General features: G+C 48.2%; 1 protein-coding gene across 2 annotated transcripts in view; it reads right to left on the reverse strand.

Moving 5' to 3' along the window:
• Window positions 1-1,141: 1,141 nt before the first annotated feature.
• Window positions 1,142-24,764, reverse strand: part of MFHAS1 (malignant fibrous histiocytoma amplified sequence 1) — a 35,417-nt gene continuing 11,794 nt past the window's right edge. Inside the window, exons 2-4 of one of the 2 annotated variants that reach the window (XM_030492269.1) lie at window positions 6,674-6,831; window positions 4,808-5,238; window positions 1,142-3,319 (exon numbers count right to left, since the gene is read on the reverse strand). In XM_030492269.1, coding sequence (XP_030348129.1) covers window positions 6,701-6,831 — 131 coding nt within the window. In that variant the 3' untranslated portion in view covers window positions 1,142-3,319; window positions 4,808-5,238; window positions 6,674-6,700. The remainder of the gene's footprint in view (window positions 3,320-4,807; window positions 5,239-6,673; window positions 6,832-24,764) is intronic. The other variant, XM_030492270.1, reaches the window with a different exon arrangement.

Consider the following 24,764-nt stretch of genomic DNA (forward strand, 5'->3'; position numbering starts at 1 on the left):
CACCTTGTTTATGCTTCCACGTCCCTCTCCTTGTGAGAGGGACTTTACACATGGTATCCCAAATGTGGATCTGGGACACCCATGAAGTGTGGGAGGCCAGGACGTGGCTACCGGCGTGATTCAGCTGGCCCCATCCCCTCCCTGCCCTGTGAAATTGCCTCGCATGCTCTTCCCCATAGCCCTTCATCTGCAGCCAACAAGCGGGTAGGGTAGATGGCACAGGGGTCTTTGCAGCCAGGAGGTGAAGGCAAAGGCAAGAGGCCTCTCTGTTGTGTGTCAGTTAATTTTCCACTGGTGCTTTCCATAGCTCTGCAGTACAGCTCAGGCCCATCCTCAGAGACACCCCTTCAGTCCCTCAGTGACAGGCAGATTGTGTATGTGGCACCCACCTGACTGATACAGCCACCCCAACACCTCCACACATGCCAGCCCCTAAATACCCAGGCACCTCCTCATCTGCCCTCTGGTGGCTGGGGGTCAGCCTCGCCTCCTGCCTCACGCTGGCACACCAGCAGCTTGTTGCAGATGCTGCCATCCCTTCCCCATGACCTGCTATGCAGCACCACTGTGTTCAGTGGGATTGCCACAGAGGTCAGTCTTGTCTCCTCCAGATGAGAGGTGATGGAAGTGGGGTCACACACAGCTGCTTGGGGCTGTGTGGGAAGGGACTTGCATCCTACTTTTAATTCACCCTGCTGGCACTGCCGCTCACCCATGTTGGCAAGCAGAGGGCCATCAGTCTTACTGCTTTTGCCTCTGAGAAGTGTGGCACTTGAGCAGGGTTACAAGGAACCAAGCTTTGCAAGGAAACAGACATGGTACCAATGAGAAACTGCACTGGCCTCACAAACCCACAGATACCCTGAACACGGCAGGGAGAAAGTCGTTGCCCAGAAATCACCTTCCTTGCTGGAGCAGGCAGTGGTTCACAGATGTTAATCCAAACAAGGGCTCCATGCTCAGACCCACTCAATGCCAAATCTCTTGATGATTTTGTGAGTCATTGCTAACAGTGCTCCCAACAGCTCCAGCTCCTGGGTTTGGGAACCCCTGGATATACAATTAGGCGCAGACCCTTCCAGAGGCAGGGCCCAAAGAGGTGCTGGAAGAGCAAAACCAAATCAAAGAGCCAGACCTCTCCTTGAGATTGAGATCACTTTTATTCTCAGTCGTTTTGGCGAGGATGTGTGGGCAAGTGTGGGTGTGGTGCTTGTGCATCTGGGCATGCATGTACGTGTGCGCAGCGTCCTGCCCAGTGGTGTCGAGTATATGAATACCTGCAATTACAGTCCGTGAACTGAGCCATGAAGCGCGTGATGAGTGCTACACGGGGGCCCACTTGTGGCTTGCCTCTTCTTGTGCTTACTGCAGTGCAGCATCCCCACCTCCCCGCACTGCCGTTCTGAGGATGCCAGCCCAAGATCCCATCCAAAGGGCGCGCGAGGAGCTGGACTCTGGGATCTGGCTCTGCAGAAGGGAGCTGGCGGGTTTTCACCTCACTTAGCGAGCTCCTAAAAACCATTTGCAGTTCCCTTTAACACAACCGTATCTGACTCCTCACAGTAAGGAGCCACTATTACAAACTTTAACTACCTCAGAGGTACAAAGAGAAGAGAACAGGAACCCCATGTAAGCTCTGGTGCTACAGCACAGCCAAGCACATCTTGGGTTCCTGGGAAAGCAGCACCCACATACACTATTGAGTTTTCATAGCCACCGTGGAACCGCAGCATGGGGGATGCTGCAAGGGAGATAACCCATGCTTCCGCAGCCCCACTCTTTTCCATCTGATTTGAGAGACCACAAGGCAGGTTAGATCCCAGCCTGGTCTCTAGTTCTGTTTAAAGCTGAGTCCCCCAAACTCAGAGCAGAGACAGAATACAGAAAGAACACAAAAGGAGACTAGTCAAATGCATCCTGAAGTTGCGACAGCTTGGAAACAATTGTATTTCTCTGACCTCTTTGCCTTTAGCACAGTAAAAGCAAAGGTGTCCCATCACCCAGGACCCTCTGCAGTTGCCAGGGGCCTCCAAGCACCCTGCAAGCCCTAAGATGAACTAGATGTGCAGCACCACTCTTGAGGCTCCCTCTCACTCTACCTCAACAAGATGGTGTGCTGCTTAGGGACGTGCAATTTCTCACGTTACACAGACCCAGCAGAAGGCAAAGCTGTTATCCTGGGAGTTTCACTTGGACGGATGCAGGTTTGAATCCCAGGTTTTGCTTCAGAGCATAACACAGGGTACTCTAGGACATGATCCAGCTGCTAAAAGTCCTGCAGTGCAAAGCAACTTGCCAGCTCTGCTTCCAAACCTGTCTGCACCAGTTTCAGTATGAACTGGTCAGCAAACATGGGGTCTACACACCAACAGGCAAAACCAGCACAGTCCTCACGAGTGACGTAGACATCTAGTACCAGGAGATTCTTCTCCTGTTCCAAAGAGGTTAAATTCACTGTCAGCTCCACAGGGGGACAACTATGCCCCAGTCCTTTCTGCCCTATTCATAACACACTTTCAGTAAAGGCTGCAGAGTGCTCTGCAGAGGCCTTAGTTGTTTCAGTTTCAATAACTCTCTGAGCAGGGACAAGAAAAGGTATATAATACAAGCTCTGAACTCAGGTATCTCTGCTCTTAGGGCACTGCCTTCAAGCCCTCTTTCTTTCTGGCTTGACTCATGAAAAATGACAGATCCTTCAGAAATATGGGGCCCTCATCCTTGGGGCTCAGGGATGTTAAGTGGGCTCTAAGAGGCAGGAGCTCAGCAAAGGGACACTGTGTGCAGAGGATTCCAGGATGCATCCTTAAAAGAGAGCAACAGTAAAATCAAAAGGACTCTCGGCCACTTGGCTCGGTTCTCCTGCACAGATCTCCCACCTGGCAGTTGCAAAGGGGAGACGTTTTTGAACTGCATAGAAAATTAAATGGCTTTTGCATATTAAAAAAATACAGATGAAAACACAGTTACACCAGTTACCAAACAGTGGGCGGATGAGCGATCACTATTTTATATTAGATAGACCCAACTAGGTTGATCTCCACACTGCCTCGCTCCCGGCGTTACGGCTTCAGCGCAGACCGAGTGCCTGCACAGGCCAGGTGCTCCCGCTGAGGTGGCATGCCCCGGCAGGAGGGCTGCGGTCCCAAGGAGCAGGCTGCAAGACGTCTGCTCTGTCCTCTCACTCTTTCAATGCTCACGCATCCCAGACCAGATGGGCGCACTGGGAAACAGGCCTCCGGCTGGAAAAGGATTCCAGTTTGTGGTTTCTTTACAATGTGGTTTCCACGCAACGTCACAGCAACAGATCGCTAGTTTCTTCCTACGGAGAATGGAAAGAGAGAGGTGAGTAGCAGCAAAGAGGAGGAGGCTGCCCAGCACAGGAGGTGACAGCAGGGAATGTTCTAACACAAGTTCTGACTATACCAGGGCCCTTTATGCCCCATAGGCAGCAAGACTCCAGACAAGGGAGTTTCCCAGCGCTATTCCTGACACCATTCAAAGATCTCACCCCCCTTCCACTCCCTCCAGATGCCACAGGAAATTTCTAGTCTCTAAGTTATCTACAGTGATACAGAAGCACAATCAGTCAATGCTTGTGAAAGAAAGGTTCAAATGCCAGAGGTGGCAGGTCAACACATGAAATCTGAGCGCAAGCTCTCCTCCCAGCTGGAATGGTACCCCGAGAATACATGAAGCTGATGGAGCTGATAACTTTTATTTGGCAGTTTCCCCCCCTGACATGAAGCACTATGGTTCGATTTCTTCCACCTGGCCTCCACAATCTCCTGGCAGAGTGGATTCTGCCTTGCATTTCCCAGTGTTTAGTTCCTGCTAACAGGGTTGTGTGCAGGCCCGTACAGGAGACTGGTATTTGAAGGACCAGAAGCCAGGGGAATGCCACCTGTGCAACAGCAGCAGGCGCTGGCAGGATGCATGTCACTGTCTTGTACTGGCCTGGCCAGCCTGCATCCGGGTGGGGACTGCCTTCTACTAGTATCACCCATCCCAGGTCTGCCATCACAGGGCAAGGGTTTAAGTCCCTCATCTCTCAGACCTTCACCAGCATCTGATGAAGGGATCCTGGCTCTGGAAATGCCTGCCTCCTATTTGATTTACACTAAATCAAGTATTTGCATGGAGCAGGACTCATACAGCCCAGCTATCAGGGCTCAGCTGTTGGACACAAACTGACAGCAACATCTCAGAAGCTCTCAAAACCACCTAGTCAGGAGAGAAACCAGTGGCTGCAGTGTCAGTGCTCAACCTGCCCTTTCCCACATCTGGCCCAGAAAAGAATGGCTGCTCATGAAGCATGGCTGCCAGGATCAGCCCAGGGGGACCAGGGACAGTTTGTACAACACAGGCACAGGCTGCTTCACTAGATGTCCACGAAAAGATGCCCGGGTAGCTTTGCTAGGAAGAGGACCCAGATCTAGATTTCTACTGGTCTAGGGGCTGCAGCGTATGGAGCGTGCTGTAATGGCAACTCCAGAGCATCCAGACATGGCAGACCACGACCTATTGGGGGCTACCAATAAGGAAGAAATGGCAGGTGGCAAGCACACAGCGACTGCCCTTCTTGGGTCCCTGTGTGATTACAACACATCCTCACTGCTTCATGGCATAGTGTATGTGGACACACAAGGCGGGAAACATTTCCCAGCCTGCTTCTCCTCCCGCTCTGCCGGCTACTGCCCAAGCCTGTGTGTGGGACACAGCCAACTGTTTTGCAGCAGAGCAATTTTAAAGGCGTCACAGCATCACCCCCCTCCCCAACAAAGCCTTGTCCAACTGCCACAAAACTCACTTGTCCAGGAACAAATCCAGGGAATCCCGCTACAGCACATTTCAAGAGACTCTCCTCCAAGCAGGTCTGAATTAAATGGTACCAAGAACATTTTTACATTCATCATGAGATCCAAATGGGTTTTCAACATGTGATCAATGGGTCCACAGAATCCTATCCCCAGTGCTTTCCGTCTGGCCAGCGGCCCTGCCATCTGCAGCAATCATTTTGCTTCATGCCTTGTTGTCACCCCCAACCTCCAGGTGACTGCGTCCACTCCAGCCACGAGGCCCCCACCTGGGAGCTCCCCCTGCCCCACAGCATTTCAGAGTCCAAAGTCCCATCAATCCCCGTCAGCATGCAACTCCACAACTGGAGAGATGGGAGCACTGCAGAGCATCAGCCATGTTCTGCCCGGTGGAAAACCTTTGGCACCAGCACTGACAATTTATCTGGAAGGTAAAGAAAACATAATGTAGCACGAGCAGCAGGGTTCATAGTGCATGTGATAAATAATCTAAGAGACACAATTTTCTCTAGGCTTCTAAATAGAGAGGACAAGATCTTTACAAGTAACACAGGCCTTCCTGAGAACACAAGTTTCCTGCCAGCAGAGTGACTGTGAAACTGGGACACAGTTGTTAGACGCTGTGGAAGGCAGGCTGGAGGACCGAGGGCAAGTGCACAGGCACAGCCTGACAGCACAGTACAACACAAATTGCAGCCTTGGGTTAGAAATATGCTGGGCCAAGTACACACATAGGAGGAGCAAATGAATAGACCATGGCAACTTGTGGCTCGGTATCAGGGCAGCTGCCTTGCTTCCTGCCCCAGGTGGGCACTGCAACTTCACACACAGCTCAAGAGCCCTCCACCACCGAAGCTACCCTCCAGCAGGAGAGCATACTTTGGGGTGAAAAGGTACTGAACAGAGAGCAGCATTCAAAGTACTTTCAGATACTGAAGAGAAAGTAATAGACATTCACATGCAGCATAGCAGCAGCCACTAGCAAGACGCTTGGCTTGCTTCTCTAAGCTCCCTGCCAAATTTCCTTGTGGCACCCCGAGGGGAACAGATCACGGCTGCATTTCTGTTCTGCAAGAAAACCTATGCATCAAGAAGCCAAGGCACTGGCTGGTTTTGTCAATGTTGTTCCATATTTGTTCCCACCACACCACAGCTCTGTTTTCCCAGCACATCCCTACTTTTTGGAGTGAAGCACATGCACACTATTGATAGAGAAGAGGGCAGAGCTTCTGCCCAGAGAGACTTCACCAGGTCTGGAGGACTGGGCCAACAACAGTACTGTGAAATTCAACAAGGACAAGTGCATAACCCTATACCTAGAACAGGACAAGCCCATGCACCACCACAGCCTGGGGTCCAGCTGGCTTTGGATGTAGTGGAGAACATGTTGACCACAAGCCAGTAGTGTGTCTTTGTGACAATGAAAGCCAAGATGGGAGACTCAGATGGGACAGAAGGAAAAAAAAGTTTGTGTTCAGGAGCATGGTGTAATTCTATAGTCCAGAGAGGTGCTGGCACCTCCATCCTTAGCAGTCATCAGCCCTTGCCTATACAAGCTCCCAAGCAACCTGACCTGGCTGTGAGGGTGGCCCTGCTTGGAGCAGAGGGAGCACAGAGACCTCTTGAGTTCCTGACCTAAACCTGCCCATGACTGTATTATCTCATCTGCCCTGACCACTATGTGTCTTGCATCTGCCACAACACAGCTGATGGAACACCTCAACCCATTTCACTGCACCTCTTATCCTTTGAGCAGGCTGTCTATATCTACAACAGCCCCCAGGCTGTGGGGCTGCTCCCTTCCAGCAAAAGTGCTTAGTGAGGGCATGTGTTATGTAGGCTTTCTGGTGTCTACTGACAGGGGAATGGGGGTCTGCTTTCAGGTCTCACTTGGAACAAGGGCTGATCACAGTAGGAGTGGGGGGGTAAACCAAGGCAACATTAACTCGCTCGCTGCCGTTCTTGGGACAGATGATCTCCGTCAGTCCCTCTGGTCTCGGCTGACTCAGCAGTTCTCCTGTGAATAGGGGAAAACAAGGAAAACATTTAGCATCAGCAAGGCAGTTTTTGCAGCTTTTGCTTTTAACATGCCCTTCCCCTCTGCATCACCAGGTAAACGTCCATGACCAATGCAAGTGAGCACTGTAAGAGGGCTTACTGGTCCTTCAACCCAAGCAAGTCTCAAGCATGTAACCATAGTGAATGTCCTGGTGATTACAGCTTGGAGACATACTGCTGAACACAAATGTAACATCTGCCATTGTTCCCATCTCTGCTTTGAATCACTGCACACAGACCTGAGAGCTCCTTAGGGATTCATAGCATCTAGATGGAACCTAATGAGATGGAGGTTTTAGGAGTAGGTGTTTTAATTAGGCTTTGGAGGCAGATGGGATGCAGAAGTTTGCATTCAATCTCCATGAAAGGGAAGAAGCTGACCTGCAGCATCAGCAGCAAATCAGTAGACAGATACAAGCCTTATTATTCACATCTGCATACTACAGCTACCCACATCCAGAAAGCTATCCAACAAGCAGCTGTCTTCCAGTTCAAGCAGAACAATGCTACAAGGACCCTGCCAAGACCACCTTCTTCAGCACGAACCAGAAAGAAAATAGCTTGAAAGCACTGCCACAAGCATAATTTTTGCATCACTTATGTATTTCTTCTCTAAGAGATTCTAGGGAGGACCTCAAACCAGCCACAGACAAGTGTGCTTGGCCTTTTCTGAACCTGTATGTCACCTCCTGCTGCGTCCCTGAGTAACCCTGCCCACTGCACCTGTCCAGCCATTGCTCCTGTACTGCAGTTTCTAAGCTGCAGCTAGGTAGGAGCTTGAGACGCTGCTGCTCTGAGATGGCTGGCCAGCTGCAGGGTGCCTCTCTTAGCTTACCAGAGGATTCCCCAATACCCCTCTCCCTTGGTGCTGTGGGACTGCTGCTGTGTCCTGTCAGGGCTCTGGGCCACACTATACACTGCTGAGCGCACAGATCCCAGCTCCCAGCCATCAGCTATTCCCTAATGGAGGCAGTACCATATCTGTATCGAGTCAGTAGCAGTGGGGGGCTCTCGCACCGCATGGTATCCCCCTGCTAAATGAGTGCCTTAGCTCGGCTGCTAAAGTGCCAAATTGGCAGCCTGTCCTGGTTTCAGCTGTAACAGTTATTTTTCTCCTTCCTAGTAGCCGGTGCAGTGCTGTGTTTTGGCTTTAGTCTGAAAATAATGCCGATAACACACAGATGTTCTTAGTTGTTGCTCAGTAGCACTTACCCTGATCAAAGACTTTTCAGTCTCTCACGCTCTGCAAGTGAGGAGGGGTACGGGAAGCTGAGAGGAAGCAGAGACAGGACACCTGTCTCTGTTTGGCCCAAACTATCCAAAGGGATATTCCATACCACAGCATGTCATGCCCAGTATATAAACTGAGCAGAATTACCCGGAAGGCCCAGATCGCTGCTCAGGTTGGGCTGGGTATCGGTCAGCGGGTGGTGAGCAATTGTATTGTGTATCACATGTCTTTATTGGTTATTTTCCTTTTCCCCTTTAAGTTTTATATTCTCTCTCCTTGTCATTTCCCTTATTATTATTATTATTAGTAGTAGTTTTATATTAAACTTTAGTTATTGGACTATTATTTAGTTATTGGGGGAGTGAGTGAACGGCTGCGTGGTGCTGAGTTACTGGCTGGACTTAAACCACAACAGCACCAGCTATTAGGAAGGAGAAAAATAAGTGTTACAGCTGAACCCAGGACACGGCTCCCCACTGCTGGCACCCTTGCAGCACGTAGTCCCAGCCAAGACGAGCCCAGCACAGCGAGAGGGGAAAGCCAGGTGCGGAGATGTGCCCAGCTCCGAGGAACGCTTCCCCAACAGCTTGCTCAGAGCAACTCAAGTTTCCTCCTGGCTCCACTCCACACATGACTGGCCTCAGCCGGGCAGATTCCCCGGCCATCAACATGCCATGTCCTCAGTGTAGCCCAGCCACAGCTGAGATCCAATAGCACCATCTCTTGATATCAGTTTGGCAGGTAGGGTCTGCTCTCAAAGGCAATATGGGATGGCAGCATCCATGCCCAGCAAGGGCTCAATTCTTCTGCTAAGCGTGCCCATATTGATGTCGAACAGACCTACCTGAGGCAGAGGCACCAGGCCAGAACTGGCTTGTGCCAGCTAGATCAGTGACTTCCTTTACAAAGGCAGAACAGCTGTAAGCAGGCTGCAGTCACTGGTAGACACAAAAACTCTGTACCCATCCATCAAGCAGCCACTGTGAGCTGTCCCTACTTCCACTAAAACAGTCAAGACAGATGGTCCTTAGACTTCCATAGTTCAAAATGTACTTGCAATAAATTCCTCTGGTGTTTAAGAATCAGAAAACACATCCCTGTGTCCAGCTGCGATTGCCATGCACCCCAGGAAAACAAGAAAAGAAATCATTCTTTGAAGTACTGCCCAGCCTGTGCATCAAAGGCACAACAGTCAGCCCCACCATGCCTGAAGCCTCCCAAATGCCACTTCCCTCCTCTCCTCCTCACTGTTTCTCTTCCCACTCTCATGAAAAAGCAGATCTAAACCACTTTGGTTTCCCCAAAGCAAGAACACATCACTTGGTATCATGAAAGCAGAGGGGAGGGCTTGGCAGGGAACACACGCAGTTCCTCTCTTGAGAGATACCCTACCTTGGGGGCCAGTAATTCCAGTTTGCTCTCATGGTCTGCAATCTGAATTCACGTTTGGTTTGAATATCTACCCTCGTCTCACACCCACACTCAAACTTGAAGCAGCAGAGCAGCTTTTAAGCCATGCAGACACCTCTCCCAAAACAGAAGAATCGTGATGGTATTTGCAATTCAAACTTAAATTTGCAAGGCAGCGTCCTCAATTACATGAGCTGTCACACACTAAAAGCAGCATTGCACATCAAGCACGTATGCCACAGGGCTGCCAGTGATTCCCAAGTTTCCAACCCCAGGTTGACTTCCAAACTGCAGCATTGCTAATAGTACTGAAAACACTCGCTGTGAAAGATGAGTCATAAAATCAGGGCAACATTATGTACTTTAAAGTCAGGGCTAATAGCCATTAGATCTTAAACTAGAGGAGTGCAGTAGACTGGTCTCTCTGCTTGAGCTTTCATTCCCATTTCCAACACCCCACTTCAGGAATCCTTGGATGGAGGTTTCTCAAACAGAGGGTAAAACAGATGCCTGATTTGCAGGCAAACCCCTTCCCACAACTCTTCAGTCAACCCTACCTCTCCTCATGGCTCCTCAAGGTGGCCTCTGGGATAAAACTCACCTCCCTCTGCCTCTACTCACACTTCCTGCTGACATACATGATGCTCCCCAGATGAAAGACTTTCTTGCAGTTGCTCCATGAGATACACCATGCACCAAGGGGTGCATCCTTGTGCACCTCTGCATCCTTCCTTCCCCCAGCCAAGGGATGTCCCACTGCCTTCCCACCACAGCATTCTCATCCCCTTGTCTCTGCAAACTGCTCATCTTTGCTGCACAAACTCATCACAGTACTAAACCAGGCAAAACTATCTAAATCGTACTTCATATCACTGCTAAACAAAAGCCAATGCAAATTCCATTGCAATACGCAATCTTCAGAACTGTAACAAACTAACATTTGGACACCACTTGGATGCAACTCCCCGAGCCCAGAATCTCTTGGAGGTTCCAGAAACCTCACATTTCTATTCAGAAATTACTCAAATTGCAGAAGATTAAAAATAAAAGTATTCAGGGCTGTGGCAGGGTGGGAAAAAGGAGATCAAACAAAGCACTGTGCTGATACAAAAGAAAAAACTAAGTGCTTGGCATGCAGTGGTGTTTGCTTGGTTTAACTGTTAAGTTTAAATGTAGCTGGAGCAGCCCATGTCTGCAGCACTTGTTCTGCCCCATGTACAGACTAGCCAGGCTGTATTTTGATCGCACATTCCTTCACAAGCATGTCACAGATTTTACTGGAAACCTCAGTTCTGCCTGCCCCCTCTGAAAGGTTGCCCTGCAATAGCACATACAAACCATGAAGCTTAATCTAGTCTTGACATGGCCCTTTAATGCTATTTCTTTAAAGACTAACACAGCTGAGTCTTTGAACAATCCCATCTTCCAGGAAACAAATCTCCACCACTAAGACTATTCAGCTGATTTAGGAGCCTGAGACCTACTTGCAAAGGCACTTTAATGCTGGGTTCTTACTGACTAACACTTGATTTTTAGATGCATCTAAGCCCCAGTTCCAATGACAGCAGAGAGGCACCCCACCAAGCCTGGTTAAAAGCACCTGCAAATAGACAGCAGATGTTTTAAAAGATGCTCCTTTGCTGCGTCTGCATTTACAGTGGCACAAATGGTGCAGAAGACTTGTATCTGTCCAGTGGCTACCCTTATGGCATTTTGGCACAGAAACGGGTCTCCACAACTGTGTAAAGTGTGCTGTACAGAAAGCTAAGGCTGAGACACAGACCAAGACCCTGTCATGAAACTACCATGGTTGGGCTGCAGTATTACCTGGTTTGTAAACTCCCCCAGGCAGATGGGCTGAGCAAATCATGCTGCCCACACCATATAAGAGAAACTGCTACGTGTCAATGGTCACTGGCAAAGGTAGGAACAAACCTTCAGCCATGCCCAAAGCTCAACATGAAGGACCTGTTTCCTGTCAGCATTAGCCAGCTCACCCAAAGCAGGTATTTCTATGTCAGCAAGACGTTCTTTGCTGCCACTGTTTTATTCCAGAACAGACAGAGGCATGGCCTACTCTGACCCACTTGCACTGGTTCCTAGGCCAGGCCATTGCCTGCAAGGATAACTGCATGTGCAAGATGGAGTTCAACCATATATTGACACTCGGTGCACAAGGAAGACACTTCTGCTGCCATATATGCCTAGGAATACAGACAAGCATCGGTGTACAATTTCTGTTCAAGTGCAGTTAGGGACATTATTCCTTCTGTCTGTGATTTACTGTGATTTGGAGAGGGATGCCTCCCTCAGAGCTCATGCCAGCGACCAGACCCATGCATGCTGCAAAGCACACTTCACTGGCCTTTAGGGAATACCCGTGAAATGCCATATACCCATGACAAATCAGAGAGTTAGGAGGGAGGCTGACAGCAAGAAAAGCGAGTACTTGCAGGAGTGTTCGGTTACACCGTGCTGGCAGCCAGACAAGGCAAGCTGTAAGCCTACTTGGCTGCCTAAAAGAGAGGAGGATTTTGCACACAAGGAGGAAAATCCCACCCGGACCATTTGCCTTCACACAGTTCCCACTGCTATGGCTTTGCTAAGTGGCGCAAGGTCCCCCGTTCATGTGCCAACAATCTGCAGCAAGGGCACAGGGGTGAGAGATTCTGCTCTGGCCTGCCATGCCATCTCTTCTCTTCATAGAGCTCACAGGAGAACGTATTTACACAGTATCAGCCTTATGGTGCTTTTAATTTTCATGCTGTCATTCCTGCTGTCAGGATCTGGGCTCCACAGGGACCACCAACAAGCAGTGGATGAGCAGGACCCTGGCACTGGCTCCATGGTGCTGCTTCTCTCTCTTCAGTCTGCTTGGGATCTTGAAGATATGTCGCCCATGCGTCACGACAGGGGCAGCCAAACCCAAGCTGTTCCTGCCTCCTGTCCTGCCTCAGTACTGACCCGCTCATTCCATCCCACGGCCCAGAGGTGCTCTAACCATGTACCCACTGTTTTTGCAGCCCCACTGCTCATTTGCTCCTAACTTCAATTTCTACTCACTCTTCCTCCTTGCTGAAGGCCTTCAGATACCAACCACTGCAAGTGGGGTTGGCAGGAGATAGACTTTATATCTCAGCCTCAATTGCTTCTCTGTCAAGCCTCCTTTGACTAATCTGTGCTTGTGACACCTCTCAGCACAGCAACTCAGCAGTCATGCCTTCAGGAAAGTAGAGAATAAAACACTTCAACACTGCCTGTGTACCAAAAACATGTGTCCCATGCTCGGTTTCCAGCAGCAGTCAGAAAGCAGGGCTCACAAGAGCACCCCAGGACACCCCTCTGCTTCACATGCAGAGACATGAGGGTTGAAGAAGCTGCAGCTTTCTCTGCCTGCTGTTAGCTGCTTTGAGGTTCAATAGCTGGAGAACTTACACAGATCAAACCTCTCACAGAGGCAGGATGAGTTGAATAGCCACGTGCACAGATCTCCCCCTCTGCTGTAAGCACAGGCAGCGTCCTCATACACTGGGACTTTGCAGCCAGCTCTACAGTAGACAAGAAATCTGCCAGGAGTCTTGGCAGGAGGATGGTGTCTCACACCAAGCCCGCTTCTACTCCACACCATTTAAATCTTGTCTTCACATCTCCTTCATTTCATCCAAGCAGAGAGTGGCTTCCTGCAAATGTTGCTGTGCATGATGCACAAGCTTATTCCCAAGCACTGCACACAGAAAACACTGTTCTGTATTGGTATGAATTTTTAATATGGCCCTCGCAGCACTGCCTGCATGTCACGCACAAACATATTCCCCAGAAAGTTAGAACTCTGCACTCTCCTTGATTTATTTCTGGAGTCCTGAGTGACTTTATCTACCTGGCCTACTTGAGACAGCTGGATAGAGACCTGCAAGTTAGGACTTAATTTTCTTCCCACTGGAGGCTATTCTCTTGGCTGCAATTGCAACAAAAATAAGGCATCAGAATGCAGAGACATCACAAAAGGGAGCAGAGTAGGATGAAATCCACCTTATGAATAAAAGTTTCATGACACTGCAGTCCTGGTTGAAAGAGCTTAAAACTAGCAAACAAATCAACAACAAAAATCCCAGCCTGTCAAAGTGCTCCAGAGAGAGAGACCACTGTAGAAAAAAAACCTAGCAGTTTTGGATTTGTGCTCAAAGAGTGTTGATAGTACAGGGATGTTTTAGTGATTGCTGAGCAGTGCTTACTCAGAGTCAAGGCGGGAAGCGAGTGAGCGGCTGCGTGGTGCCTAATTGCTGGCTGGGATTAAACCACAACACATTCACAGCACCATCTGCCCCTCCAGCCAGCACCTCATCTCACAGCTCCGGCTGTGGACATATATATGGCTCACCTTGATTATTTTCCCCAGCTGGCTGCAGAGGAAAATATTTTCCCAAGGGCCTTAATTCATGCCAGCTGACAGAAACACGAACAGCCTCCATGGTGGATGTCTGGAAACAGGCAGGAGTGCTTTTCAGCTTGGAGCTGAGAGGTCTAGGTCAAGCTTCAAGACCTAGAGCTATGGTTCCCCAGGCCAGGAACCTCAGACCCACTGCAGTGGCTGCACTCTGCTCAGCTCAAGCCCAAGCAGCTTTCCCCACCGCAGCAGAGATCACTGTGCACTTTACCTCCTACCCAAGAAGCCACCAGGCTAACTTCCAACTCACAAAACCTTTATATTTATCCCAAAACATTTGTTAATTATCTTTTTCTCAAGCACACAGAAGTTAATTATAGTTAGAACTGGAATGCAATTAAAAGCAAAACAAAAAACCCCACACATTCCCCAAACCACATAATTTGGTACTTCCTATCTCCATAGTCACAAACCAGAATTGAGAGAGCAGTAGGAAATCATCAAAACTGCTCCATCAAAATAACTCCAGGAGCAGTCATGAAGGTTTGAGCTTTTCTGTCTTCTTCTGACAGTATGAAATAAATAGCTTGGAGATGGTTGACAGCTAACTTATTCCTAAGCCAGTACGGGTAACTGATCTAGCACCAGTGTGCCTACATAACACATGCAACATCTCTCTCTTCTTTCTGCAACTCATGAAATACTGAGCACAGAGAGCATTTATGCCAGGTTATACTGACACCTCAGTAAGAGACTTGCCACGAGGAGAGAAGGCTGTGACTTTTGACACCACTGCCCACTCCAAAAAGATGAAGGGGTAGTAAACATGATGCCATTTCTCCACTCTGTCCCATCAAACTCATTCTATTCCAACTAGTATTTCAGCATGAGTAGCATCCCTTGTCCAGCTTCATCTCTAGCTGTTCTGTTGGGCACTTCATCCTTCTCCTTGTGCAATGGGGAAGGTGCAAGCCACCTCCACCCATGAGTGACCAGAGCAGACACCAGAGAAAGGAAGTAACCAAAGGAGACAAATAAAGAGCACAGCATAAAGGCTCAGGAAAATGAGAGAGGGGACTGGGGAAAAGTTGAAATAGAAAACAAAGCATTCTCCAAATTGCTGAATATTTTGCTGCCCTTATAATATCTAAAAAGATCCTTGAATTGGCAGGTTGCAATACAGCACTTTCAGATGACTGCAATACAAAGCCATGAAAAATTGATTTGCCTCATTAACATTTTAGGACCTTATAAGATGGAACGAAATTGACTGTCAAGGCATTTTAAGGGAGAGTCATGGTGTAATGAGCTCACTGTGAATTATCCTCATCCCAAAATAGAAACTGAGTAACCAAGCCCAGAATCTACCTTTCGGTTATTTTTAATTCTACTCCTTCAGCCATATCTGCCATAAGTACTTTCTCATTCTGCCAAGGCAAGGCACCAGCTGGAGAGAAAGCTGCAGCTGCAGCTGCTGTTACTTCTGTCCTCGCTCAGTAACAGCAAGGCAGGACTGCATGCAGAGCATTACCTGAATGCTAGACACCACCAGCTGCAGCCAGTCCAAACAATTCCCAACAGCTGAGAGCCCACCTTTCCAAACAGTAATTCCAAAGCTATTACACCCCCATCACAGACGAGATGCTGAGTTTCTCTCATCCAGATGATTAGCATGTTGCAGGTCCCGCTAAAGGGAGAAAATAAAGAGTTTAAAAGTATTCTCAAAGCCATTACTATAATAGACAAACTTCAGAGGCCAGGTTCACCAAAGTCTGCAGGGAGCTACCAGGACTGGTCAGCATCCTGCTAGCTCTGGCTCTCTGTGCTTGGGTCACAACATGTTAATAGCTAGCCATATGAAAAGCCAGCCACTGGAGGGGGGACTTACAAAAGTCAGTCCCATGGACTTCCAGCCTTACGAAACTGATGAGGCAGGGCCAAGCCTCAGCCTGCCCCTCTGCTAAATTTAGAGAGTTAGGCAAGCTTGCAAGACATTTTTCCTCACAATAGTTTGGCTGCAGTATTGCACCAGAAGTGGCTGGTTGTTTTCTGCCTGCTCCAACACAAGAAGTAGGCAGCCTCAATGCAGGTAATGCAAGGTGCACTTGATGAAAACCAAAGGAAGTGGTCCAGCACCTGACATAGGCTGCAGAACTTGCTGCACCAGGCTGTAGGTTCAAGAAGCTCACGAGGGTTCACAAAAAGACTGGACCAGCAACTGGCAAAGTGTCTTTAAGAATTCCTAAAGAGACAAATCCCTGTGCTGAAGATAGACAAGGGCTGGGAGAACACTTGGGACAAAGTTTTTTCCCAGTTGGCTTGCTTCTTCCCCACAAAATGTCTATGCATGCCATGGCTGAAGGTAAGATCCTGGGCCTGCAGCCCCTTTTCTGAAGTCCAGCAAAGTCCAGCTGGGGAGCAAAAGACCTGCAGTTTCCCTTGTAGTAGCTGTTTACATTCTGCCACAACCACTCTCTCTATTTTTCTTCTTTAACTTTACGTATCGCCAGCCAAGAAGAACAAACCAAAACACACATGCAAGACATGCATGTACATGTGCTGCCCAGCAATTTTCCCTGAGATTAAATAAACTCCTTCCTGGGTAAAATTAACTTGGCTCCATGAGCTGCTGTTGCCTTAGGGCCACTCCAAAGCTTCAGTGTGTTCTGCAAACTGAATTGGAAGGAGCTATATTTTCAAACCTGTGTGGTAAGTGTTCTCTTCCAGATCATTTAAAGTGAGATGCATGTGCAATACTTCTCTGTAAAGCTATTTTGGGCACTATAAACCCCTCGGAGTTCAGCAGGACAACCACAGAGCTCACTTCAGCAACGGAACACATTTCCCCCCTACCCCCTTCATCATCAACTGGTCTAAGGAGCAAAGTCTAAACACCATAAGTCTGACTCAGATTCACATGTTAAATCTAGTAAGTGTTTTACCTGTTATTTGAACCAACTTGAACTCATCCCTGTTTTGAACTACTAACATGATTTTCTATTGAAATCACTTTCCTGTGGAATTTGATCTATGCATATAGATCACAGAATTTATTCTAGGCTTGTGCTTAATTGGAGCTAAATACCTCCTTGGTGCTTCTGTTACTAACTTCCTGCTAGTTAATAACTAACACCACACTACATGCTGACCACAGGTATGGCTTTAGCTGAGTAGAAACCTGCAGGACCACAGAAGTTTCCGTAATTACAAGGACATCAGATCTAACTTGTTTCTTGCATATGTTTTCTCCTTTACAAGCAAGCTTCATGAGTACATCCTTAGGTCAAGTGTTTCTTCCTTGTGAGACAGATGTAGACTTGCATGAAGCTATACATCTGAAACCAGAGCAGCAGAGCACTGAGACTAGTGGCCAACTCTCCTCTTGGTTTCACAGGTAAGGCTGCCTTCTTCTATAAAAGCATTACTGGTGCACATGGCAGTGTGTGGTACACCCATCATAGAGCTCTGAGCCTGAGTTTCCCTGTGCCAACAGACACTTGTTTCAAATCTTCTTCCTTTATTTGGTTTAAAGTATTTTTGTTATTACCAAAATTGCTGTCTTTGAAGTCAGAGTCAGTTGCTGGCTTTGTACTGCTCAAGGGTCAAGAACAAAGCTCTGTCCGTCCTTCTACTATTAAGAACTTCTACTTGTCCCTTTCTCCACAGGAGATGAGAACTAATCTTTTAAATATTTTTTCTTTTTTTCCCCCTTAATGATTCCTTAGCATTTCCGATCATTTAACCATTCTTCTCTGAACCCTCTCATTCCCTAGTATCTAAGCAGGTGACAACTAACAGCTGTAAATCAAGTCAATAACTAGCTTTTGCTTACAAACACCTTTTCCCCAAGGGAAAGAGCTTATTTATGGAATTAACATTATAGATAGTTTTACTACCTCTGCTGAAACCAATTCTTAGCACTTTTTATTCTGCCACTGGAACACTTTCCAACAATAAGTCATACAAGTTCAGAAACAATAGCTTTGCTACTTCTGAAGAGTTCATTGCCTATTAAATGCCATCTGGTCTAGGATTCTCAGTCCCCAAAAATAAACTGCAATATCCATCTTTGCTGTTTAAAAATCACTTCTATGGTAGTCATGTTTGCTACTGAAACAGGAAGGAGCCCTGGGTGCTGTAAAGAACTCATCAGCCTCCCAGGGAGGCAGCAGCATTGCCAGAACATTAAACTCCACCATCTCTTCTACTCCCCTGCTTCTTCCCAGGAGCTGCTGGGTCCACCGTGGGGCTCTGGGACAGAGCTGAGCTCCTTCCTGGCCCCTTAACTATTTGTGATGCAAACCTGTATTACTCCCAGGTGTTCTCCAGGAAGGTTTCCACCAGGTGGATAACTCTGAGGCACTTACCAGTGTCACTGCAACAGAGCATCTCCTTCAGAAGTATCACCAACCCACCTGAAGTGCAAGCTGGCTGGCTCTGCTCTGGACATGCCCAGCACTGAGCCCCTCAGAGGCATCCACTTCAGGAAGAAATAACCTTAAAATTTCCTGGCCATTTACTTGAACTGATCAAAGAAGAGAGACTCAGGGAGATCTTAACCATATGGTCAAGATACCCCAAGCGTGACAACTATTGGGTCCAGAAAAGTGGGAAACAGCAGGATGCTTGCTCGCAAGTGCCATTCAGCATTGGAATTCAAGCCCCAACAAGGCTTGCTTTCAGGGGTGGTGAAGCAGATGTGACAGCTCAAGAGACAGCTGCTGCCAGAAAAGTGGGCAACACACTGGCATACAGGAGAAGATGCCACATTTCAGAGCTACTCAGAGATCACGTTATACAGTACAATTTCCACAATAAAAATGGCAGAGCAACAACCAAAGAAATAAGGTCAATTACACACAAACTCACACAAAAGGCCGTTATAAGAGAAGCAAAGAGCATCCCCTCCTCTGCTGAGCTTTGTCCAGGATCCCAGTTTGTTCTCGGATACAGGAGGCCCTGCAGGACCACCAGTACTTTGGACATTGAGTTTAAAGGGGGAGCACAAGCAAGACTAGACTAGAAAGGGTCTTTACTTCCCTCCACCACAAGATTGCTGTGTGAGGGGGAAAAAAATTCAGAGAAAGCACAGACCTGCTGGCTGCTTCTATCTGCACATGTAAGGATTTTGCATGCTTGGTGCTAGTGGAAACATGTCCCACAGCTCTGGACTTCACCAGCAGCCTGCTGGGGGCTAGAGGCACCTGTGTCCCTTCTCCATGACCTGGTTCCCTCCCACCTCCCTCAGCTCCCTGCATTTTTCCTTGAATACAACAAGCCAAGAGAACAGTCCTCCAAGCAAGGCAAAGCTTTAATAAAAATGACTTCTGATTAAAAGGAGTTTTAAATCCTTTTGTAATGATGACTGGATTATCTGCATCACACTGCATTACACAACCGGGATAAAGCAGCACAGAGCAAGCAGCAAAAATGCTATCTCCAGCAGAGCCACAACTCTGTGTGCTGCTCCCAGTTCCAACACTCACCTGCAAGGCTTCCTATCCCCGGGAAGCAGAATCATGTGCAAGACTCATAAGAGGCAGCAGCTGCAGAGCAGAAGCTGTTCTGCAACATGGCAGAGGGTTGGAACTAGATGATCCTAAGGTCCTCTTCAACCCTAACCATTCTATGATTCTATGGCTTTCACCCATAGAATCCTTTCCTCTTTCAGCGGAATACTGCCATTAAATACTTCAGGAAACAGACTGACAAGCCTCTGACCTGAAACCTGGCCATGGGTCTGCCATAAAACATGACAACTTGTAATGCCATATTGGCAATGAACTAGAGGCCTGGCAAGAACTGCTCTCGAGCTGCCCAGCCTCCCTACAAGGGCCAGCATCCACCCTGCCATTCAAGGGTAGGAGCAGCCATGCAGCGAGCCAACAGCCGTGCTGCTCAGCTTCCCCTGGCCAAAGGCACCCAGCCATGCTCGCAGCTGACGGCTTTTCATGGGAAATATGTTTTTAGCACCTGCAAAGTGCTGTGACAGAAATACAAGTCACAGGTTCAGAGCGAGCCTACTGTGCTACACAAACCAGCCCGTCAAGCATCTCTTCTCATCACACTGCCTTCAACCCAATGGTTTGGGGCTCTTTTTTTTATTTTATTTTATTTTTTTTTACTTATCAGATCCCTGTGTGAATCATTAACTTGAGCATGCTCTTTCCTTGTTTGGCAATATTTTCTTAACATCTTCTTTAGCTTCACTGAAGACACTCAAAAATGTGCATGTACATAACGTGCTAGGCTCTCTTTTGTCGTAGAAGATGTGATTTATTTCTTAGAAGGACGAGGAACAAGTTAAAAATAACAGGCAGCTTCTAAAGCTTTGTAGTAGCTTTCTGTTACAAAAGACAAGAGAAAGGTACTTCCCAAAGGAAGGTTCCCAAACTTTTCCTTCATCCAAAAAAAGTCTTTACTTTGGCTCAGCCAAATACACTGCTTGGGAAAAGACGCAGACAAGGCTCAACTCCTGCTCATTTATTTCAGCATGTCATCCCAGGAAGGCTCCAAAGCTGACCACAGCAGCCACTTGCTGAGCTGAATTACTTGCCCACACAAGCACCAGTTAAGATCCGACCAGAACCCAGTAAGAGCCTGTAAGGCTTCCTCCGGGCACACGCATGCTCCTCTAAGAAATGACAAACTTCTCACTTACTAAAGCTGTCATGAAAATGTCACTAATGCTAGATCACAGGTTTCTCCTTCACCATCATGAGCAAGACTCCCTGCCCAAAACCCCTGACAGTACAGCTTCAGGTACAGAGATCTGACCAGACCTATTATGGAGGACAAAGCACACGGATGCTTCATTCCAAATGTAGCCCTCCAGCGTTGCCACAGTACTTGGAGATGACCAAAGTTCCAGGGTGAGGCTTGCATCGCCTCCATCTTCACCCACTGAACGTTTCTGCACAACTATCTATCAGAAGCTTTAAAAATAATAATAAAAAAGAAATAAGTTCTTGTTCAGCAGATCTCTGGGATATTGCAACCAGCAAGCAATGGCATCTCTTCCCAGGGTCCCCGTTGTCTCCCTTTACTCCCAATCTCAATGTGAAAGCAAGAATGGGAAACAAGTCAGACAGCAGCTGAAGCAGAACAGACAGCTATATTAAAGCATGAGCTCAAAGCTCCAGAACCAGCTTTAACAAAGGAGCTGGCTTAAAAACAAACAAAAAAGCCCAACACATCAACAAAATAAAAATAAAAAAGCCTCAAAAAAACAAACCACAAACCAAACAAAAACCCCCACCAAAACCCCAAAACAAAGCCAGTAAAAAGGTTTGAAAGCTTGAATTACATATTCCTGACACCAAGAGCTCAAGATGCTCCAGCAGGGCATGATTCCAGCAGTTCATTTTCAAGCATGGGATGGCTCAGTCCTGGTCCTTGACAGGGCACAGTGAAATGACATTGGTGTGTTGGAGAGACCTGTGAAAACAGAGGCATGGCTGGTCCCCACACAAACTCCCATTGTGTGCGCAGTTGTCTCCCTACTTTGATGCCAGTGAAACACCATCTTCCTTACGCTGTCCTCCTAGAACCTGGAGGATGGATGTGTGTGTGTGAAAATCTATCACCACTGCCACTCACTACACCTTCCAAGATGCTGAAAAAGTTACCTGTTATCAGAGTGAAGGGCTTATTGCTACCCTTTTAAAGAGAGCCTGAGCCCAAGACCAAGGTGGGGAGGCCCAGAGACCCTCTGCCAAACATTCGGGGCTCAAGAGAGCTGGGCAGGGCTGCCAGCACTGGCACAAGCTTAGCAGCAGCAGACTGTCCTCGGAGCCGCAACACGGCTGCCTTACTGCACAGTAACAAATTTCTTCTTTCACACTGCAGCCATCACTTAGTGCCCAACCAAAATAGATTTAAGCTGTTCCACAGTAAAAATAACAGTGACCAAGAAATGTTATGCGGATCACAGGAAGGGGAAGCTCTTTTTTGATAGATTTCCTAAATTTAGCTGCTATGATCAACCAGAGAGAGTCATACGGACAGTAGAATTTTCCATACCCAGTGTATGCATCATTATCTGAAATAAGAGCATGAAAATCTCTCTTGGTCAAAGAAGGAGCCTGCGAAAGGAAGAATTAGAGAAACACAGAGGGAGCTGAAAACTCATCTGGTTACACAATGTGTGTAAGTAGGCCTGGTGCTTGCTGCAGACTCCCTGGTTTGGAAACCTGCCACCAAGCACTCTCTACTTCAGCACATTTAACCCCATCCAGCAGTTCTGCCTGTAAAATTGTGGTGAGTTGACCCTGGTTGGATGCCAGGTGCCCACCAAAGCTGCTCTATCACTCCTCATCCTCAACTGGAGAGAGGAGAGAAAATATCACTAAAAGCATGTGGTCGTAATAAGGACAGGGAGAGATCGTGCACCAATTGCCATCGGGGCGAAACAGACTTGACTTGGGCAAATTAGTTTATATTACCAATCAAATCAGAAAAGGGTAACGAGAAATAAAACCAAACCATAAAACACCTTCCCTTCATCCCTCCCTTCTTCCTAGGCTTAACTTCATTCCTGAAATCTCTACCTCCTCCCCCCAGTGGCAGAGGGGGACTGGGACTGGGGGTTTGGTCAGTTCATCACACATTGTCTCTGCCACTCCTTCCTCCTCAGGGGAGGACTCCTCACACTCTCCCCCTGGTCCAGTGTGGGGTCACTCCCACAGGAGACAGTTCTCCATGAACTTCTCCAACATGAGTCCTTCCCATGGGTGCAGTCCTTCAGGAACAGACTGCTCCAGCGTGGGTCCCCCATGGGTCACCAGTCCTGCCAGCAAACGTGCTCCAGCATGGGCTCCTCTCTCCAGGGGGACACAGTCCTGCCAGAAGCCTGCTCCAGCGCAGGCTTCCCATGGGGTCACAGCCTTCTGCAGGCATCCCCCTGCTCTGGCTGCAACTGCTGTTGCACAGGGGTTTCCCCCACACTTCTTAAATATGTTACTGCAAAGGCTCTACCACTAACACTGATGGGCTCAGCCTTGTCCAGCAGTGGGTCCATCTTGGAGCCGGCTGGCAATGGCTCTGTTGGACACAGGGGAAGCTTCTAGCAGCTTCTAACAGAAGCCACCCCTGTAGTCTCTCTGCTACCAAAACTTCATCACACAAACCTAGTACAAAAATACCACCATACACAGCAAGGGGGTAAGAAGCACCATGCAGACCCGGACAGACACCAACCCCTCCATCTCTTCTCATTGCAGCAGCAGAGACTTATCGACAGGACACAGTCTGTGCCTCTCTCCCCACCTGGGATGCCCTGGCAGTACAGAGAAAACTCCACCTGGCATGTTGCCTTCCTGAAGACACAGCCCAGATGAGGCTTCCCCAGGAAAGCCAACTCATCCAAAAGACTACTCAGGGACTGCTCTGAGCCAACACTTATCATCCTAGCTCTCACTGCTTGGTCAGCGATGCGGTGGTGCAAGATGGGAGTCACTCAAAAGGGATAACAGTGGGACAGAGGCTGGCTGGCTCAGAGCCTGCATTAAGGCAGTAGAGGCTAAGCCAGCAGTTGCATCTTCAACACGCAGTGCTCTTTAAAACCAGTTTGGGCCCAGGAACAGCCCCCCATCGCTGAGTAAGAGTTTGGCACCACGTGGCCATTGCTCAGACTGACACCAGTTTGTCTGGATTTGCTATTCCCTGTACCCTTGGGCAACTCCTGGGTGAGGCTGCAATTTGCAAGACACCTTCCACACTACAGATCTCTTGACAGATATGTGCTGAGCAGCTCAGCTGCCTTCTTGCCATCTCTTCTGCTCCAGCTCCTACAGGTCCCATCATGACTAAATTCCCCTGCCAAGGTCATCGCTCCTGTGGGGCACTCCCTGCTTCACGGACAGAGGAATTACAAAAGGAAGGGGACACCTAATTTATGTAGCTGCCCCAAGTCCCCTTTGCTCCCATACAGACAAGGCCCCAGCTGCTGAGCCCTTCTGAGAAAAAATCAAAATGAATTGGACATAAATGCCTTGAAACATTCGCTATCATACACTGCAATAAATACAGCTGCATCTCACTATCTGTTGAGGATGTAATCCCAAAAAGTGCAAATGTTAGCAATCTGATAGACAATTATGCTATTTTTTCCCCATAATGTAGTAGAGGAGAACACATGTACAGACTAGGGAATTATATGCAGTATAAATACAGAGGCAGGGTGGAAAGTTACAAATGCAAATATCAGGATGGTTAATATCACAGAATCATAGAATGGCTTGGGTTGGAAGGGACCTTAAAGATCATCTAGTTCCAACCCCCCTGACACAGGCAGGGACACCTTCCACTAAACCAGGTTGCTCAAAGTCCCGTCCAACCTGGCCTGGAACACTGCCAGGGATGGGGCAGCCACAGCGTCTCTGGCCAACCTGTGCCAGGGTCTCAACACCTTCATGGTAAATAACTTTCTCTAATGTCTAATCTAAATCTCCCCTCTGTCAGTTTAAAGCCATTCCCCCTTGTCCTGTCACTACACGCCCTTGTAAAAAGCCCCTCTCTAGCATTCTTGTAGACCCCCTTTAGGCACTGGAAAACTGCTATAAGTCTTCCCAGAGCCTTCTCTGCTCCAGGCTGAACAACCCCAGTTCTCTCAGTCTGATTTCATAGGATCACTATCCCCAGCCATTAGGACCATTATTGGTTCCTTTATTCTTTATTGATCTTGATTTATCTGACAATTTTAATGAGAAATGAAAATGCAACTGTTCAGAGGCAACAGCAATAGTTACAGTAAAAGACTGATGTCAGGCAGCCAGTCTCAGGCAGAGGTCCCTGCCTCTCCATCCTCCACACTGCACATCCTGTGCTGTGCATTTCAGCTCTGCACAGTGCTAAGTCCTTGCTTTCT

The sequence above is a fragment of the Strigops habroptila genome, chromosome 7, assembly GCF_004027225.2.
Source record: "Strigops habroptila isolate Jane chromosome 7, bStrHab1.2.pri, whole genome shotgun sequence".
Taxonomy (NCBI): Eukaryota; Metazoa; Chordata; class Aves; order Psittaciformes; family Psittacidae; genus Strigops; species Strigops habroptila.